Genomic DNA, 19,414 nt, shown 5'->3' with positions numbered 1-19,414 from the left:
CCAATCCCCCCCTGCAGAGCGGGGTGCAGCTCCGAGCCCCCTTCGCAGAGCGGGGTGCAGCTCCCAATCCCCCCCCGCAGAGCGGGGTGCAGCTCCCAATCCCCCCCCGCAGAGCGGGGTGCAGCTCCCAATCCCCCCCCGCAGAGCGGGGTGTGCCTCCCAATCCCCCCCCGCAGAGCGGGGTGCGGCTCCCAATCCCCCCCCCCGCAGAGCGGGGTGCGGCTCCCAATCCCCCCCCCGCAGAGCGGGGTGCGCCTCCCAATCCCCCCCCCGCAGAGCGGGGTGCGGCTCCCAATCCCCCCCCCGCAGAGCGGGGTGCGCCTCCCAATCCCCCCCCCGCAGAGCGGGGTGCGGCTCCCAATCCCCCCCCCCGCAGAGCGGGGTGCGGCTCCCAATCCCCCCCTCCGCAGAGCGGGGTGCGCCTCCCAATCCCCCCTCCGCAGAGCGGGGTGCGCCTCCCAATCCGCCCTCCTCAGAGCAAGGTGCGCCTCCCAATCCCCCCTCCGCAGAGCGGGGTGCGCCTCCCAATCCCCCCCCCTGCAGAGCGGGGTGTGCCTCCCAATCCCCCCCCTGCAGAGCGGGGTGCAGCTCCCAATCCCCCCCTGCAGAGCGGGGTGCAGCTCCCAATCCCCCCCTGCAGAGCGGGGTGCAGCTCCGAGCCCCCTTCGCAGAGCGGGGTGCAGCTCCCAATCCCCCCCTGCAGAGCGGGGTGCAGCTCCTAATCCCCCCCTGCAGAGCGGGGTGCAGCTCCCAATCCCCCCCCGCAGAGCGGGGTGTGCCTCCCAATCCCCCCCCCCGCAGAGCGGGGTGCGGCTCCCAATCCCCCCCCCGCAGAGCGGGGTGCGGCTCCCAATCCCCCCCCCCCCCGCAGAGCGGGGTGCGGCTCCCAATCCCCCCCCTGCAGAGCAGGGTGCGGCTCCCAATCCCCCCCCTGCAGAGCGGGGTGCGGCTCCCAGTCCCCCCTCCGCAGAGCGGGGTGCGGCTCCCAGTCCCCCCACCGCAGAGCGGGGTGCAGCTCCGAGCCCCCCTTCGGAAGGGCAGCGGCACCACGTCCCACCGGACAGCCGCCCGGGGCTCACGGCTGGCCCTTGCCTTGTCTCCGCAGTGAGCGCCTGGAGGGTCACCAGACGGAGCTGGACAAGCTGATGGCTCAGCTGAAAGACATGAGGAGGAACTCTCGCCTGGTAGGCACCATCTCATCGCCGTCGGGCTGTTCACGTGGGGCGCCTCTTCCTTTTTCCCTTTTCTTTTTTTGGCCGAGTATCTTCTCCTACTGAACGGAGATGGGTACAGAGAAGAACCTTCTAGAAAAAGCCAATCCAGGGGGCAAAGCACTCTGGTGTCCACTTGGATGCTTTCTTCTCCACACGTTTGAGTATTTTCCCGGCTCGTTGACACAGATACACTTTTTCACCTGGGGGGGGGGGGGGAATGCCCCCTACACCCTCCCCTTGACTAATAAAAGGAAGTGAGGAGTTTGGTTTCCCTAGCCTAGCCTGTCGTTGGTATAGAATCGGGAATTCAGAACCTTTGCCTTCTCCTTTGGGTTTTTGTACGCAGGTATCAAGGGGTGATGTCAGAGGAGGGTGAGCAGGCTCGGGGGGAGCTGTCAGAGGTTGGAGGACCCCTGGAGCCAGTTCAGGTGTACGTCGTGTTGTTGGAGATCCCTGCAGACCCCCCGCCCCCGTGCTAACGAATTGTGACGGTCTGTCTGGTTGGAGCGGTGTTTCTAGTGCGTCCGCTGTTTTAAGTGGTCTTGTTCGCGTCTAAGCACAGATAGGGCACCTTCATGTGTCAGGGCATCAGACAGCCAGGAGGAAGTGTGCACACGGCCAGAGGTGCCACCGTCGTCAGCTCTCGTCCTCCTCCTTCCTTAGGAGGCGTGCCACAACGCATGCTCTTGTCCATTTCGAAGGCTGGAGGTTACAGGCTTTGTAGGCGTTCACTGTTTTCTGTTGTAATGATGATGCTAGAGTATGAGTGGGCCCCCTATGTGGGGGAGCCCTGTGAAATGACCTTCAGGGTTTCTGAATGCCCTTGACTGTCCTCGGTGGCAAGCAGTGTCCCTCCTTGGAGAACAATGGTGGGTGGTAGACAGGCAGAGCTTCAACTAGGACCCAGCATCCTGTAGAAACCCTCGCCAGGGGCCCAGCGTCCCGTAGAAACCCTCGCCAGGGGCCCAGCGTCCCGTAGAAACCCTCACCAGGGGCCCAGCATTTCATAGAAACCCTCACCAGGGGCCCAGCATTTCACAGAAACCCTCGCCGGGGCCCAGCGTCCCGTAGAAACCCTCGCCGGGGGCCCAGCGCCCCGTAGAAACCCTCTCCGGGGGCCCAGCGTCCCGTAGAAACCCTCGCCGGGGGCCCAGCGTCCCGTAGAAACCCTCTCCATGGGCCCAGCGTCCCGTAGAAACCCTCTCCAGGGGCCCAGCGTCCCGTAGAAACCCTCTCCAGGGGCCCAGCGTCCCGTAGAAACCCTTCACAACTGGGGCTGTGAGGACTATGGACCAATCCCCCTGTGAGGCTGTGAGCACACAGGATAAGAACTTACTTTAAAAATAAATTGTGAAAAGCGTGTCACCACCCTCAGGGACTCCTCTCACAGGTCCATACAGGAAGGCAAGTGTGTTTTTAATGCATATAGATTACCTTTAATGCATATAGATTACCCACTGATTTTTTTCAGAACATTAAAAAGTAAATATGAATTGAAGTGTCCCTTGATAGGATACGGACAAGAGAAGAGCTCAAAGCTAGTGAAACCCTTAACACCCCCACGGGGCAGAGAGGTCTGGCTGTAGCGCTGGGATACAGGGGACAAGTCAACAGTGGTTCGTAAAGAACTCGCACTGGTGTTAAAATACCCCAGACTTTTACTCTTTTAAAGCAAAAAAAAAAAAACCAAACAAACAAAAAAACCCAAACAAACAAACATCAAAAAACAAAAACCTAGAACTTTACAGGCACTTTGCTGACGAGGCAGAAATGCAGACAAAAATCTCTCTATTAATATCAGTAACAATTTTGAGGGAGATGTATTTTAATTCAGATACTCTTTTTTCTTCTGCTTTAGGGTGTGCTGTATGATCTAGACAAGGTAAGTTACCGTTCTGCATTGGGGCAAAAATAAAACCCTGCACCCGTGAGCAGAGGCCCAAGACTCCCGCTGAGGGGCAGGAAGGTCCTGGAGAGAGAGCGTGGTGATGTTTCTAAGCCCAGAGAGGAATCCGCGCTTTTCTCCGGGAGTTGGATGAATAAGTATCATACTCTGAGCGACAGATCCCGTAATACTCACAAGACCGCCACCTGGTTGTAGAGTTGGCTCCTCGGTGTTCGGAGAAGTCTAAGAAATTCCCAAGTGTGCAGACACACTCCCCTGTCGTGTCTATAAACAGGACCTCTCCTAGCTCCTCAAATCGAAGAGATCTTTGATTGGAAAATGCACCGTTATTTTAAGTTCCACCAAGAGAAAAACGAAACGATTCCCATTAAAGTGCGACACGGTTCTCTCTTTTCACTTAAAATTTCGTATCTTGCACTTACGGACAAGACTGTTTTAAATGTAGATTTTTTTAATTTATTATTTAGTTATATGGGATGTTGTCTCTTTTCCTGGCCTTTCTGTCTATACAATACCCTGAAGGCTGAGTCATAGTGTATAATCTGTTTGCAGACATTTGAAAGGGTAATTAGACGTAATGCATGGGATAATAACGTTTGTAACTCAGAGGAACGGGTGACGTGTGAACCTGTGATTATCCCCGAGCGCACACACAGGCGGAGCAATCGTACAGCGCACCTCCGTTTCGGAGACAGTGCAGTGGGGAGGGAAACGAGTTCATCTTCGAGCTGCTAAAACGTGTTATGATGGAGGAATTCAGTGCTGTTCCAGTGTGACACTCTCGGGCCAGAAATCCAGTGAATTCCAATGATGTTGAAGCCCAGATTCCTATAACCAACCAAAGTTCATCGCTCAGGATATTTATTCAATATATCATATTATTTTTTTAAAATACTCTCCACGTGGATACTACTAGACACCCTCTTAAACAGCCACAGGGATGGGGGAGGGGAGACGCTGAGCATCTTCCGGGGCTGCTGAGGGTGACGTGACCAAGGTTGAGCACCGGCCGGTCGAGCCCGGCATTGAACGGTGAAACGGCGGCCCCTTCTCAAACCTCTCCTTTTCCTTCCAGCAAATTAGAACGATTGAAAGATACATCAGGCGCCTGGAATTTCACATCAGTAAGGTAAGGGCCGCTCCGCTCCTCTGCCTGCTCTCCCGTTTCCGGTTGGGACACGGTCAGGGGGGGGGGCTGGGGGGGCGCTGCGGTCAGCGTACGGTCCGTGGAGAATTTCTCAGCGGATTGACGCCCGTGCTGATGAGCCACGAAGTCCCCCAACAGGCCGCAGAGATGGAGTCACGTGAGACCAGAGAGCCCAGTCACCGAGCTAGGTCTGTACGTCAGCCCGGCAGCCACGATGACGAGCTCCCCGTGGGCACGCAGCCTCCCCCAGGGGGAGGGCTTACCATCGCGGGGTCGTCTGGGGAGAGAGAGCCCCTGAACCAAGAAACGTCCCTCTTGCCAAACTCCCCAGTCTGGTCCCACATTCGACCAGGCACCCCGTCAACTTCCCCGTGAGCCACTGACGCACGTCTGACAGCTGCCAGTGGCTCCCTGAATCTCTCCGTTCCTCCGCCCTTCCTTACATGGCACGGGTTCCATGTACCATTTCATTGTTCGTGGCCCCGTGACGTGCACCCGCCCCTGACAGCCACATAGTTCGCTGAGGGTCCAATTAGCTGGCGGGGAGCGGGATCCAGTTTTGAACACCGTCAGGCGATGCCCGTGCGACCCAAAAGAAGTCTCCCTTGGGAGCGGCTGGATCACACCAGCGGCAATCCCTGTGGCCACCACGTGCCGTCGGCCTCTCTTCCAAGGGCAGAGCCCGAGGGTTTAGCATCTCCCTACCGGGGCTCGGAAGCTTCCAGATCTAGTCCCAGCCCTGCCACCGGTTCCCTGGGCGGTACCGTCAACGTGGACCTGGGCTTTCCACTCTGGGAAGTGGGGCTGGGAGGTGCAGCATCCAATCTAGAGGATCCTGAGAACCCTTTCCTCCCAACATGTCACGGTGGCTTTTTTGTTTTTTGTATTTTTCCAAAGTGAGAAGCGGGGAGGCAGTCAGACAGACTCCCGCATGTGCCTGACCGGGATCCACCCGGCATGCCCACCAGGGGGCGATGCTCTGCCCATCTGGGGCATTCCTCCGTTGCAACCAGAGCCATTCTAGCACCTGAGGCGGAGGCCATGGAGCCATCCTTAGTGCCTAGGCCAACTTTGCTCCAGTGGAGCCTTGGCTGCAGGAGGAGAAGAGAGAGAGAGGAAGGAGAGGGAGAGGGGTGGAGAAGCAGATGGGCACTTCTCCTGTGTGCCCTGACTGGGAATCAAACCTGGGACTTCCACACGCCGGGCCGACGCCCTACTGCTGAGCCAACCGGCCAGGGCCTATGGTGGCTTTAAACACGGGTGCTACTGCCTTTGTATGTTCCCCCTTGGAAAAGCATGGACGACCTTGACCAGGACAAATGGCTCCTGTCTCGGCTAACCTCAGTAAATAAAGCAGCGACGTCCGTCAGAAGGTACTTGTGTGGCGGGCAAGCTTTGACAAGTGACTCTGTGAAGAAAACAAGAGGAGTATGAGAGGCGGGCGTCCATCCATCCGTGTCCGTCGGGGTTGGATTCAGCCTCCCCCCCCCCCCGTTATGAAACGCTGTTCGCTGCACGTACACACGGGGTGCCGACCTGTCGTGTTTCACTGAGTGAGTCAGCTAATTGGTGTATTTGAAGTAGAGCCCCTGCTGACTGACGGGTAAGACGGATGCTCACCTCTAGAGGGGCCGGTTCTGCTCGGAGGCACACACAGAGTGATCCTTTATCCGAAAGTGCCAATCGGTGGACATTTAACGGAAACAAAGAATGAACTTCTCCCTAGATGCAAGGCAACAGGCTGAGTCGTCCGGGTGAAGGCCGTGGTCCCGGGCGCTGTTTCCTTACCCAGAGGGATCCAAGCCTAGTGACTCTGGGGGGGGGAAGGGGGCGAGGGCGCCTTGCAGGAGACCACAGGGGTGGTGCCGCCTGGCCGGCACTGAGGGGGGTGCTAGCTCTTGTGTTTCTGAAAGTCGTGTGCAGCTTTCACACTCTCTCTCACACACGCGCGCGCGCGCACACACACACACACACGCCCCTGCAGTGATTATTTAAATTTTCCGATGCCTGGCCCAGCCCTGACCTGCTGAGTCGACTTCTCCGAGTGGGGCGTGGGCGTCCACATTCACCAAGCTCACTGGGTGAGCCTTAGCTTAGTTTCAAAGCGCCTGTCACCAGCAGAACGATGTCATCAGCAAACAGGCCGCCCCTCGAGGCCAGGACCCCCAGCCCTTAGTCAGAGACAAATCTGCGAGCCCCAAAGACCAGAGGCTGATCTGCTCTTTTCCCGAGTTTTAGCGACAGCTCTTAGCGAGGGGCAGCGGGTTGCCGGGCTGGAGACCAGTGCAGACGTCTCTGACCGAGAGGGCTGTCCTCTGTGTCTCCGTGCTCCCCGGCTGAGCTTCGGGCAGCTGCCCCCTGCGGGAGGGAACAGTGACGGGCAGCCACCTGGCCCTGGGAGGTGACAGTGCCACGTCAGCGAGAGGCAACCATTGTGCCTCCAGAGCCAAAGGGGAACCGTCCCCTGAGAAGTTCATGAACCTCATCTCCACCTTCTGGGTTTCACAGCAGGCGCCTCCTTTTCAAGAAACCAACTTTGCACGGAAATGAGAAATTCAGGGGGTCCTACCTAGGTGGCAGCCCCTCGGATTTCACTTGCTTCTGCTGACGCCCGGGTGGGGGACGCCATCCTCTCGCCTGCCCCAAACTTCCCGTGGTGCGCCGTGACACGGGTGTCCGTGACGGAGACTACGGTGGAGACACACGCCCTCAGGAGTAACGTCAGGGGCAGTGTCCTCGCTCTGTTTGGGGGGGGGGGGAGCTTCCTCTGCCTCCCGGAGGCCAGGAGCACCTCCAGCCCTGACGCTGAAAGACGTCTCCACGTGTTGCCAGGGGCCCTGTGGGTGTCAGCACAGGCCTGGTCCGTGGAGAATCACGGTCTGAGAAATGGTTTTTTGTTGTTTTTTTACAGAGACAGAGAGAGAGTCAGAGAGAGGGACAGATAGGGACAGACAGACAGGAACGGAGAGAGATGAGAAGCATCAATTCTTTGTTGCAACACCTTAGTTGTTCATTGATTGCTTTCTCATATGTGCCTTGATGGGGGGGGGGGCTACAGCAGACTGAGTGACCCTTGCTCGAGCCAGCGACCTTGGGCTCAAGCTGGTGAGCTTTTGCTCAAACCAGATGAGCCCGCGCTAATGCTGGAAATCTCAGTGTCTCAAACCTGGGTCCTCCGCGTCCCAGTCCGACGCTCTATCCACTGCGCCACCGCCTGGTCAGGGACGGTCTGAGAAATGTTAAGTGACAATCAGGCTTCTTCCTACAGCGTGTGGTCAGCAGCCCCTTGGCGCAGGGCGTAGAGCGGTCTAGAAGCCTAAGCCTGGAGGTGTGGCGGGAGAACATTCGTTTCCATGGCTCCTGTTTATTTACTTTTTAACGGTGGTGTCATTAGCCCACAGCCCCACATCACAGTTCTGAAGTGTTCTGTTTGATAAGTTTTCACCCTAATTTCACGAATAACTTCATTCTGCCTCTCTTTACCGTTGAGCCAAGAATTTACAAAAATCATTTTCAAACAGCCTCAAGTTCTTTTCTTTAAAAAATAAAAATGTGCCTGACCTGTGGTGGCGCAGTGGATAAAGTATCAACCTGGAAATGCTGAGGTCGCCCATTCGAAACCCTGGGCTTGCCTGGTCAAGGCACATATGGGAGTTGATGCTTCCAGCTCCTCCCCCCTGTCTCTCTCTCCTCTCTGTCTCTCTCTGTCTCTCTCTCTCTCTCTCCTCTCTAAAATGAATAAAAAGAAAAAAAAGAAAAAAATTTTTAAAAAATGTGCTCAATCTGACGAGAGTTCATCACCTTGTGACGCTCTCTTAAAACCCAGTAATAATAGCCTGGTCCACGCCCGTGTCTTCACCTCAGTGAGAAGCTGCGTCGTCTCTCCTGTTTGCCGCATGTGCGGGAGGCTCCCGCCTTCTTTCCCCACACCTGTCGCTTGTGCAGGTGACCACGCCTGCCTCACACGGTCTGCCCCTGTTCTGCGTGGCCAAGCGGCTCGGAGTGAGATTGGTCTTGACGTGGTAAACGGGTCCTCGTGGCGAGATGGGGCGACAGGTCTCCCTGCAACATGCCCCTCTCCCAGCTCAGGGGCAGAGCAGTCTTGACCACCGGACGTCCCTCGGGTGGCTCCGTGCGAGCGTGAGCGGGACTCACCCCTCCCTCCCGTGTCCCCGCCCGACCGCGCAGGTGGACGAGCTGTACGAGGCGTACTGCATTCAGAGGCGTCTGCAGGACGGCGCCAGCAAGATGAAGCAAGCCTTCGCCACGTCGCCCGCCAGCAAGGCCGCCCGGGAGAGCCTGTCAGAGGTCCACCGGAGCTACAAGGAGTACACGGAGGTAGGTGTCACCCACCCGGGGTCCGCCCGCCTGTGGGTGACGGCCCAGGACAGGGGACAGTGTTCTGCAGCCAACCCTACCGCCCTCTTCAGAGAGACAGGTTTTACTCTAAGCCGCTCTTGCTTTTTAACTTTTGTTTTGTTTTGTTTTGGGGTGGTTTTTTTTTTTTTGCGGCTGTGGGTGGTAGTGTTTACGGTGACTCCTGAGGGGTCCCCTGGCTGAGTTTTCCTTAGCGCCTCCGCTGGACCCCAGAGGACGAGCCCCGGTCAGTCCCAGAGCAGCACCTGGTGGGCAGACGTCCCCGGGGCCTCGTGATAAGCCTGTGCGCGCACTTGTGACACCGCAAGGTGTCGGACGCCGTGAGGACACCGGCTCGCCAGGCTGCACACGTGACCACAAATGCGGGTTCAGATATCCGTGGACAACTGAGGAAGCCACAGCGCCCTGGGCTTTTTAACCACTTCGTGCACCCCCAAATTCTCTAGTGTTCGACGGTCTCACGGCACTTCCTCCCTGGGAGCTGGATGGACCGCAAGGGCAGATCGCCCTGGATGTCAGGCGGCGCGAGCCCTCCGGCCCACGGTCAGCTGAGAGCTGGAACTGTCCCTTCTGTCTTTAAAGGAGGCGAGACAAAGAACCCTGAACGGAAGTGCGCTGCCCTGGTTTCTCACTGTCTCCTGGGCCCAAGCACATGACACAGGGAGGTCTTGGCTCGTCCTGGGGCCACCTGATACCCACGTCCCTGATGAAATGACTGAATTATTAACACGGCACTTCTCACTGTCCCACGAGCCACGGTGCGGAGGTCAGATTTCCTGAGCGACATCATCAGTCCGGCGAGGGTCTGTGGGACGATTCCCAGAGCGGGGATGCAGGGACCTCCCGGAGGGACACACAGGATCGCTTTGTGTGTTCGCTGCAGCCTGTTCGACCGGCACAGACGTTGCTCTAGAATGGGGCTGTTTTACCTAACTGCCCCTTCAGAATAACGCCGTTCAAATGCAGGAAATAAAACACAAGAATTCGAAGAAAATGGATCATACCGAAATAGAGCTGTCTCAAAAGGGTCAGCATAGCGAGCACGAAGCGATTTAAAAATCAGGGTGTGCTGTTGTGCGACATTGTTGCTTCCTTAAGGTGTCAGATGAAACACTAAGATCAAATGCCAGCCCTAGTTGTTCGACATGAAATTCAAAGCAGCAAAAAATACAAAAGATCTTTCAGCCCTGGCTGATGGCTCAGTGGATAGAGCATCAGCTCAGCATATCGACATCCCAGGTTTGATCCCCAGTCAGGGCACATACAAGAAGCGACATCTGCTTCTCTCCCCCTCCCTCTCCCCCCGTCCCTCCCTTCTCGCCTCCTGCAGCCAGTGGTTCAACTGGTTCAAGCATGGCCCTGGGTGCTGAGGATGGCTCCATTGGAGCATCAGTCTCAAGCACTAAAAATAGCTTGCTACTCAAGCATTGGCCCCCAGATGGAAGTTGCTGGGTGGATCTCAGTCAGGGCACATTTGGGAGTCTGTCTCACTATCTCCCCTCCTGTCACCTAAAAAGGAAGGAAGGGAAGAAGGAAGGGAGGGAGGGAGGGAGGGAGGGAGGGAGGGAGGGAGATAGGGAGAGGGAGGGAGGGAGGGAGGAAAGATATTTCAAGGTGTCTGCAACGAATGGTGTATGATTTCTGTCCCTGCACCTGAGCCACAGGTACTGGTCATCCTGTGGCCTGTTTTCTACCTTCATGGCATAGGGATGTTGATTTTTAGTTAGAGGTTATGGAAATAATGTGACTTCCCCCTGCCCACCAACTCCACCCAAGGTGATGGGCCCACAGGCTGAGAACCTCATGTTGAGATGCAGCCCCCCCTCATTCCTGAGCTCTCGGGACATCTCTGAGATCAAGTGCGGAATCTAATCACAGAGGGCGTTCCGTCCCTGAGCTGTAGGAGCTGCCTGTCCTCGAACCCGTGCGGGCTGCTTTCAGAAGGACCCACCCTTGGCCAAGAGCCAGGGCGTCAGACTCTGCTCACAAACTCAGAGATGCAGAGGTGACTTCAGCAAACAGAAGGGCTGCCTCGTTGAAGAAAGAGCCCAGGACCTCGGGGGGCTTTGTACCTCCACAGAATCCCAACAGCCAGGATGTCACCACGAAGGACGCTGAGGGTGCAGGGGCTGTGGGGACCTCTGCAGGTGCGGCACTAGTCCTCGGCAGCTACCCGGGTGAGATGGAAGGGGATTCTCACCCCGACGGCCCCCAGACCTTAAACAAACAGGCCCTGCTTTTCAAAGGCGCCGGTAGCAATCCTGACATGCGTGCTGACATCGCTGATCTTTCTGGAAACCGAACTTCGTGGACACACCCAGTGCTCTGGGGAAGAAAACGGGTTTACAGTCCCAGACCGTTCGGTTCTCAAAGCCCCGTGCTGCACGCGGGGGGGCTCAGGGTCAGGAAGCGCCCCCCCCCCCCACCGTGCCGAGCGAGGGAGAGCCCGAGAGCGTTCAGGAGAGCCACCGTCGGCCGCAGAACAGGGGACCACAGCAGAACCGGAAACTCCAGCCCGACAAACCAATCCCAGAGTCCTCGGCAAACAGCCTTCAAGCGGAAGCGGACACCCCACGCCGCGGCACCAGAAGCTCACCTGGCTGGCCACGCTGCAGGCCGGCCTCTCTGGGGACAGCCCCCGGCCAGGGCATGTTTGATCTCTAACCCGGATTTGTATGCGTCCTGCATAACCACATACGACACCGTTATCACGACTGAGAAAGCTGAGTCGTCCTGAGCAGCTTCCCCTCACATCCTGCGTATGTCCCAGCGTCCCGGCTCGGCCCGGTTGGTCTCTCCCGGGGCTTTGGTTTGTTGATTAGTCTTTGACCTCAGGGCGTATGGAATTCAAGGTAATGACGCCTTGCATCTGCCTGTCTCTTTTATTTAGACGATTTTTTTTTTCCTACCACAACATTGCCTTTTTTTATATATAGATAGAATTCAGGCCAGTTCTTATAGAATATCCCACATTCTGGATCCGTTGGTGTGTGATAGCATTTAAACTGGTTCGATGTCCTACATTTCCTGGCCCCTGGCAGGCTTGCTCAGACCTCGGCGGGGCGCTCTGTCGGGAACCCCTCTCAGAGGCCGCGTGCAGCCCCCCCCTCGAGGGGGGAGGGGGAAGGGGTCCCGATGGCTCACCCTCCGGGAGCCCAGCTGGGGCTCTGAGCTGTGGCAGAAGTCACCGAGCTCTAACGGGCGCCTGTCCCCTGTCCCTCCACAGAACATGTGCACCATCGAGGCGGAGCTGGAGACCCTGCTGGGAGAGTTCTCCATCAAGATGAAAGGTATTCTTGGGGGCCACCCTGCTTTTACGTCCCTCGCAAAGACACTCCCAACCCTCCCACGTCCGTTAGTTGCTGTAGTGAGGCCCCAGAGCCTCCTCATTTGGGGCTTCCCCACCCACCGAAATAGTCATTAGGAAAGAATTGCCAACGTACACAGAGGTGAAGAGACTATTACAATGAGCGCCCTGTCCCCGGCCCCTTGCCTGGCTTTAATACCTGCCGAGACTTAGCCACATGGCTTCACCTGGTTTATTTTTGTGTGTATGTGTGTATTTTTCTGAAGTTGGAAACGGGGAGGCAGTCAGACAGACTCCCGCATGCGCCTGACCGGGACCCACCCGGCATGCCCACCAGAGGGCGATGCTTTGCCCATCTGGGGTGTTACTCTGTTGCAACCAGAGCCATTCTAGCGCCTGAGGCAGAGGCCATGGAGCCATCTTCAGTGCCCGGGCCAACTTTGCTCCAATGGAGCCTTGGCTGTGGGAGAGGAAGAGAGAGACAGAGAGGAAGGAGAGGGGGAGGGGTGGAGAAGCAGATGGGCGCTTCTCCTGTGTGTCCTGGCCGGGAATCGAACCCGGGACTTCCACATGCTGGGCCGATGCTCTACTGCTGAGCCAACCAGCCAGGGCCTGCATATTTTTCCTTAACTCTCAGAATGACTCTGTCAGCAGCCTGAATCTGGAAAACTGCCCTGAACCCGTGTTCAGCAGAAAACACTTTTGTCTCCTGCCCGAGTCTCGGGGGCCAGCCTCGCAGACCCAGCCGGCCGTGCAGAGCCGTGCAGACCACAATCCTCAGTCACTACAAGGACTGCTCTGCTTCCCAGTGCCTGCTGCTCAGTGTTTAGTACACACATCGGTCTCTGGTGGGGGCAGGAGTTCCTCCCGTTACCAGCAGCGCACCAGGGTTCAGACACCTGCCCCAGAAGTCACACTGTGAGCTGGAGTTTAACTTGGAACTAAATGCCTTGGTTCCCGGGCCGGTGACAGCAGGGACTTCCTGGGACAGCTGAGTGGACAGAGCAAACAGTCGCTCTGAGGATGGTACCTAGCGTGCAGACACCTGGGAGTGGGTGGGAGCCAAGGGACCCCCTACCCGCCAGGTCTGGAGCTGCAAGGCTGCTGGTCAGTGAGAGGGTGATGTTGGGGGCCAGACCTCCGTCCCCTGGGGAGCCTGCTCACCTCGTGCACCAGCAGCTCTGGCTGCGACGGGTTATCTGAGGCTTCCTGGGGCTCCTGGGCCCCGGCTCTGGCTCTGTGGCCCTCTCTCTCCTGCCTGACCAGGGTCCCCAGCTTCTCTGGACCCAGGGTTTCTCCCCGGGGCTCTCTGGGGCCTAAAGCCAACTCCTTGTTCTTATAGATTTACCTCCTAACACATCCCCAACCTAACGCGGAAACCAGACGCCCTCCGCGAAGGCTTCCCAGGGTAACACCACACAGAAATATTATACTCCTCTCTCTCGATGAAGAGAGGTCCCTCACGCTGCCCGGAAGTCCCCAACTTTGCCATCTGTCCCTTTCTTATCTGTTCCTTTCTTATCTGTTATCCATTCTGGTAAAATAATAATAGTAATAATGATAACCACCCCAATACACACACACACACACACACACACACACACACACACACACACACACGGGCACAAACTGAGGACGTTTCATAACGTCCGACCTGGTAACCCAGCTTCCTCCGGCCACGCCCCTGCACACTCCCCCTTCCTGCCCCACCCCAAACCACCAACAACAGAGCTACTTGTCAAGCAGGGAGGCAGGGGAGGCAGTAAGAGAGAGACAACTGATGGAACACTTACTGCCGTGGGCCACGCACTGGGCTGCGTCCTGATGGACCGTCCTTGGCCGTGAGTGCCACACAACCCACCGGAGGAAAGGGGTGTCCCAGCCGGAGCCCTCTAACTCGGCAGGACAGATGCCCTCGTGGGCTAGCCCTGGTCCAGTCTTTCAGGTGGAATGAAAGGGCCTGCTCTGGCCGGTGCCCAGAGCAGGAATGGCACTCACCAAAGAGGGCAGAGCTGGGCTCAGAAACAGCAGGGGGTTCTGTTAGGAGGATGGGTTCTGGCCGGAACCGCTCGGTGGGGGGAGGGGAGCCCTGACACGCTGGTGCTCTGCTGCCACCTACGGGCCGGCCGTGCCAACTGCAGGCGCTCTGTGCAGCTTGCACACACCTTCTCCCTCCACCACCCTAATTCAACTCTGGGCTGGTGCTGCCCATTGACAGGTGGAAAGCCCACCGTTGGTGCCCTTCTCACAGCTCAACAGGGCTCTTCACAGGAGGCCAAAGGCGCCCTGTGACCGTCCCCACCACCTATGATGTGCCCGATGCTGTCTGTTGTCCTTACAGACACTTCTACTTTGTTACCCCTGGTTTCAAGGTGAAGAAAGTAGGGTTAGGTAGATTATCCAGCGTGGGCTAGCTCGCAGGGAAAAGGAAAGCTACCTGAGATTTACTTCCCTGCCCTTGCCCTCCGGAGCTCCTTGTCCGTGGGTTCCTGTGGGCTTGACTGCGCTCTCTTGTGTGCTGTGGCTATCTGTGTGAAGTCTGTCTCCGTTTCCAGGTTGTTGCCCCCAAAGTGTAGACCCTCACACGCACTGAGCACTGAGTAACATCTATGAAAAAGACGGAAAAAATTGGGGTTCCTGAGATGTCCCAGATAGGAGTCATCTGTTTGACAATACACATCACCCTGGGGGGCGTCAAACACGAGCAGACCCCGTGAGAGGTGACTTGCTGGGTGGCGTGGTAGAGGGATCGTCCCCACCTTCACTTTGAGGGCACAGGTGGTGGGCTGGGCCAACTGCTCAGCTTTGGTTTCTTACTAGTTTTGTGTCGACGGTCACCCCACCCGTGCTCAGCGGCTCCTGAACACAGTAGGGGTGGGATTACTCCTCTGCATTAACCAGGCCAGGGGAACACGGGAGTGAGTTGGGGAGAGGCCAGGGGGATGTGTGTGTGGAGCCTTAACCCAAATGGGAGACACGCACCTGAAATCACAGCTCTGGGGACAGAAAGAAAAACAAGAGAGCAGTTTATTACATGGAAATTTTCGGGGCAAATAAACGAATATGACTTTCTGGCTGTAATTCCGTGATCCTGGAACCAGCTCAGAGGCACAGGGAGCTGTGGGCCCCCCTCCACTGAACAGCCTTCTCTGCCCAGAGGACCCCTCTCACCCCCCCCCACACACACACACATAGCTCTTCCCACTGACGGGCCCAAATAGTACCACGTGGGTTCACAAAAGCCGGACAGCTCACTGGCGCTGTATCGATGCGCCCGTGTGCGGTCAGACATCCGCGCTCACTACCCGCTTCTCCTTGTTTGCAGGTCTGGCTGGCTTCGCGCGCCTCTGCCCCGGTGACCAGTACGAGGTACGTGCGGTTCCAGCGGAGCGCTTGAGCCAGAATTTTGAGGGTTCGCCCGGAAAGCGAGATCTCAAGGGATTGAGAAAATGCCCTGCAGAATGGCAGCTCGGCAGCTTATTTTTATTTGTTAGAATCCAAAGGAGACGTTAAGAGACTGCAGGAAATCCACAGGTGGCAGATGAAGGGGGCGGGACAAGGCAAAGCAGGAGAGCTCGGGATTGGATGAAAAGCAGCATGGAGAGCCACACACGCCCTTTCCCATTGGTGGGCACGGGACAGTTACTGATGACCACTGACCGCAGACAGAGATGGGAGGTGGGCAGCCAGGTCACCACGGGGGTGGGGGTGGGGCTCAGTGGTCTCTGCTAGGGTGACTGAGGCTGTGCCCCGTGATGGCGCAGGAAAGAAAATGACTCTGACATTTCAAAGGTATGTCATCCTAGACGCCTGAGCACAGGGCACAGGGCGCCCTGCAGGCAAAGACTGACCTTTGCTGAGGAAGCCCCAGGCCTAGGACGTGACCACCCGCCATGACCTGCCCTGGAAGGAATTTGCCATCAGATCATCGGGGTCACTGAGCTGGTCAGACCGGCCATGGGCCCCCTGATTCTCAGGTTTACTGCCAGGGGCTCTGCTTCCATTCCCAAAAGGAAGGACGGTCTCCCCTGTCGGCACGTACAGCTCCCGGCACCGGCCCATCCAACACTGGAGCTGGTTAGCTAATGCCATTCGATGGACAGTCTCTAGTCACATGTTGCCAAGTGTCCAGTGTCGCAACTGGACGGCAGTTTTCTTTTCCTGATCCAAAACCCAGCCCAGGATTGTAACTGCTCAGGAGTGTCGTGGCTGAAGAATAATAGTGCCTGGACCTTTCTTTATAAAAATATATCTCCTCTTAAGGTCTACAAGGGTTGACTCAGTATAATAATAATACTGTATGTTCACTGTCATGGAAAATAAGTCCTATATGGAGAGCTATAGCTATAGATAGAGGTGTATGCTCTATAAAGTAAAAAGGCTTTTTATCTTGTCCTCCTTCAAAAGGGAATTTACATAATAATTTTTTAATGTATCTCCTCCAAGACCCACTGGAATCATACATCTTGGGGTCAGGGGGGACATCCCCTCAACAGGAAAGTTGTCTGACCATGGGGGGGGGACTGCACACCGTCACCCCAGACGGCATCGGATTTCAAACTCCTTGTCCGGCTCTTGTCTCCGTCATCCGGAGGGCGGACGTCTTATTTCTCGCTCTGGTCGCTGAGTGGGTTTTAGCAGATGGCCTCTCGTCTCTGTAGAGGAGCGGGGGAGTGTGGGGAGTCAGTCCATGAGCCCCATGGCTGTCCTGTTGAAGTGGGACTGGCCGGCTGGAGCTGTGACCCGAGTGAAGCAGACACTCCCCGAGGGGGTGGGGCGCGCTGGCCTTCACTAACGAGAGGCCTGAGAGACCAGAACGCGCCCCCTTCCGAAGCCTCTCCCCCGCTCGCCCTCGGCTGCGCACCCCAGAGCCCGGAGCGGTGGAAGGGAGGCCGGCGGGGAAGGCTGGACGTGTGCCGTCCGGTGTCTCCGCAGATCTTCATGAAATACGGCCGGCAGCGGTGGAAGCTGAAAGGCAAGATCGAGGTCAACGGCCGGCAGAGCTGGGACGGGGAGGAGACGGTGTTCCTGCCCCTGATCGCAGGGCTCATCTCCATCAAGGTGCGGGGCTCCTGGACGCTGTTGTCTCCTGGTGCCGCTGGTGGGCACCACGGCCCGGAACTTGTGCCTGCTGCCCCACCCTGCCCCACAGACCCCACCGGCCCCCCAGGCCACGGCGAAGGCGGCCACTCTGTCCAAGCGGGCAGTCCTGTGGGGCGGGCTGGGGAACCCCACCCCCACACCCCACCCCCCACCCCCGACGTCAGCTCGGACTCTGACAGGAGCCACTGCCAGTCCCCCACGGCCTTTCTCTCCCTCCCTCTTCCTAGGTGACAGAGGTCAAAGGGCTGGCCACCCACCTCCTGGTGGGCAGCGTGACCTGCGAGACCAAGGAGCTGTTCTCAGCTCGGCCGCAGGTGGTGGCCGTGGACATCAATGACCTGGGCACCATCAAACTGAACCTGGAGATTGCCTGGTAGTAAGTGGCCCTTTTCAGTTTCCTCGGGTAGACGCGTGGGCGACAGGCTAGTGCTGGCCACAGGGGCCCGCGTGGGTTCTCAGGGTCACCTGGGGGGCGTGTTCCGGAAGCCGCCGTGCGGGCCCCACGCAGACCCCACGCAGACGGTACAGCGTGGGCGTCTCCTGGGCCGTGGATCTGCTCGACGCGCTTCCAGGCAACGGCCACCCGCGGAGAAGCCTCTGTCACCACCACTGCGTGGGCCCTGTTTGTGCTGTCACGCCCTGCCTCCTGCCTCCTCTCCAACCACCTTAGAATGCGCATCGGGAGACGTGTCTCTCCAGCGGACGAGCTTGGAAGGACACGGCCGTGCAGGAGGGGCTCTGCCCTGGGCGACATCCTGACTCTCGCTCTGTGGTCTCTTCCTGGCTCCTCTGTCTACTCCCCACACCTTGCGCTGCTCCGGGAAGCGTGTGATGTCCTGATGCCGCCATACTCTAGCTCCCCAAAGGCAATGTTTCCAAAGGACAGGGGGCACCGCTGGTCAACTCCATGAGCTTAAAAGCGGTTTCCTGACGCCGTCAGGCCGCGAGAAAGGTCCCGATGTGTTGACTCAACACGGACGCTCGCCAAGTGGTGTCATGGCCGGCTCTGCGACCAAGTCCGCACGACGCATCGAGCCTGACGTCGCGGGCCCCTTCACGATGCCGAGGCCGCCCCTGCCGCCCAGCCCCGCCCCTTCCCCTGCCGCGTGGGCGGCTCAAACGCCAGCGCCCTCCCTCGGCGGGCGGAACCGCTGACGCCGTACGTGACGGTGACGCCGTACGTGACGTCGCTGTGAACGGGTCTCCTTCCGGTCACGTGAGAGGCTCGTGCCGAGCGGAACACGTGGGGCGGTCTATTGGCGTGTTCTGTTCTCTTCAGCACGGAACGGAAGCCCGTCCTTGGCCCTCTCTGCGGTGTTCACGCGCGCCTGTCCCCGCACAGCTGCAAGTGCTTCTGCGGCTTTCTCCCACGCCTGTGTGCGGGCGGGTCCCCACGTGTTTCTGTGGCTCACGTCGGCGAGGAGGAGCGGGCAGGCTGACTAGGTGCACGGACACATTGTCCGTAAAGCCGGCTGCGGTGACCGTCCGCGGGCCCTCGGGCGGGCCTTGCGCCCCGTTTTCTGCTGTTTGCTCCCCTCTTGGCTTTCTTTCTGACGAGCTGACTCGGCCACAGCCAGCCCGGTGTCCACTGGTTAGAATTCGCCCGAATACCAGGAGGTGCCTTCCTGGCCGGCGGTGCCTGGGACGGCGTGACGTCACTGGGGCGGCATGACGTCACTGGGGCCCGTTGTCTTCCAGCCCCTTCGACGTGGAGGACGCGACCCCGTCCGCGGGCACCGGGAACAAGGCGGCGGCCCTGCAGCGGAGGATATCCATCTACAGCCAGGGCTCCCCGGAATCACCCGCCTTCAAAGACCACTCCCTCTTTGTAAGTTCCGCGTGATTTCTAGAGTGGGGACGAGGTGAGCTCCAGGCCGGCCCTGCGGCTGAAATGATTGGCCTGTGGCGTTAGGGCTTCTCGGTTCTTCCTGGTGGTGATGCCACTCCTGCCCTTCCCCCGGTGCCCCTGGCCGCACAGCGGGTGAGCTTGTCTTCCTGTCCCCGCCCTACCCCCGCCCCCACTGCCCCTCTCTGTTGCTTTGCTAACAACACGGACACTTCCCTGAACACCCCCGAGACCAGCGTTTGAAAGGAGTGGGTGTGTCCACCAGAAACGCTTGCTGACCGCTAACCTGTGACCCGGTGCTCTTGCCGCCTCCCTCTCTCTGTCTCGCTCTGGCTCCGGAAGAGATGGCTGCACCCCTCCCCAGACAAGCCCCGGAGGCTGTCTCTCTTGAGTGCCTTGCAAGACACTCTCTTTGCCAAGCTGCGCCGCAGCCGCTCTGTCTGTGACCTGCCCTCCCTCAGGCTGAGACCCAAGGCCGTGCGAGAGTCCTATGTGAGTGTGGGGGGCCTGCCGT

General features: G+C 58.2%; 1 protein-coding gene across 7 annotated transcripts in view; it reads left to right on the top strand.

Annotated features, from left to right (window-relative positions):
- RIPOR2 (RHO family interacting cell polarization regulator 2) overlaps positions 1–19,414 on the top strand; it is a 140,764-nt gene that overhangs the window by 91,955 nt on the left and 29,395 nt on the right. For 4 of the 7 annotated variants that reach the window (XM_066246709.1, XM_066246706.1, XM_066246710.1 and 1 more), the window contains exons 4-13: positions 1,106–1,184; positions 3,073–3,096; positions 4,196–4,249; positions 8,456–8,605; positions 11,871–11,934; positions 15,277–15,320; positions 16,887–17,012; positions 17,282–17,430; positions 18,753–18,882; positions 19,243–19,392. In XM_066246709.1, the coding sequence (XP_066102806.1) occupies positions 1,106–1,184; positions 3,073–3,096; positions 4,196–4,249; positions 8,456–8,605; positions 11,871–11,934; positions 15,277–15,320; positions 16,887–17,012; positions 17,282–17,430; positions 18,753–18,882; positions 19,243–19,392 (970 nt within the window). The remainder of the gene's footprint in view (positions 1–1,105; positions 1,185–3,072; positions 3,097–4,195; positions 4,250–8,455; positions 8,606–11,870; positions 11,935–15,276; positions 15,321–16,886; positions 17,013–17,281; positions 17,431–18,752; positions 18,883–19,242; positions 19,393–19,414) is intronic. The other 3 variants (XM_066246707.1, XM_066246711.1, XM_066246712.1) reach the window with 1 other exon arrangement.

Source organism: Saccopteryx bilineata, chromosome 11 (assembly GCF_036850765.1).
Source record: "Saccopteryx bilineata isolate mSacBil1 chromosome 11, mSacBil1_pri_phased_curated, whole genome shotgun sequence".
Lineage (NCBI taxonomy): Eukaryota > Metazoa > Chordata > Mammalia > Chiroptera > Emballonuridae > Saccopteryx > Saccopteryx bilineata.
Note: the sequence above shows the minus strand (reverse complement) of the source record. Positions and strands in the feature narration are given on the sequence as shown.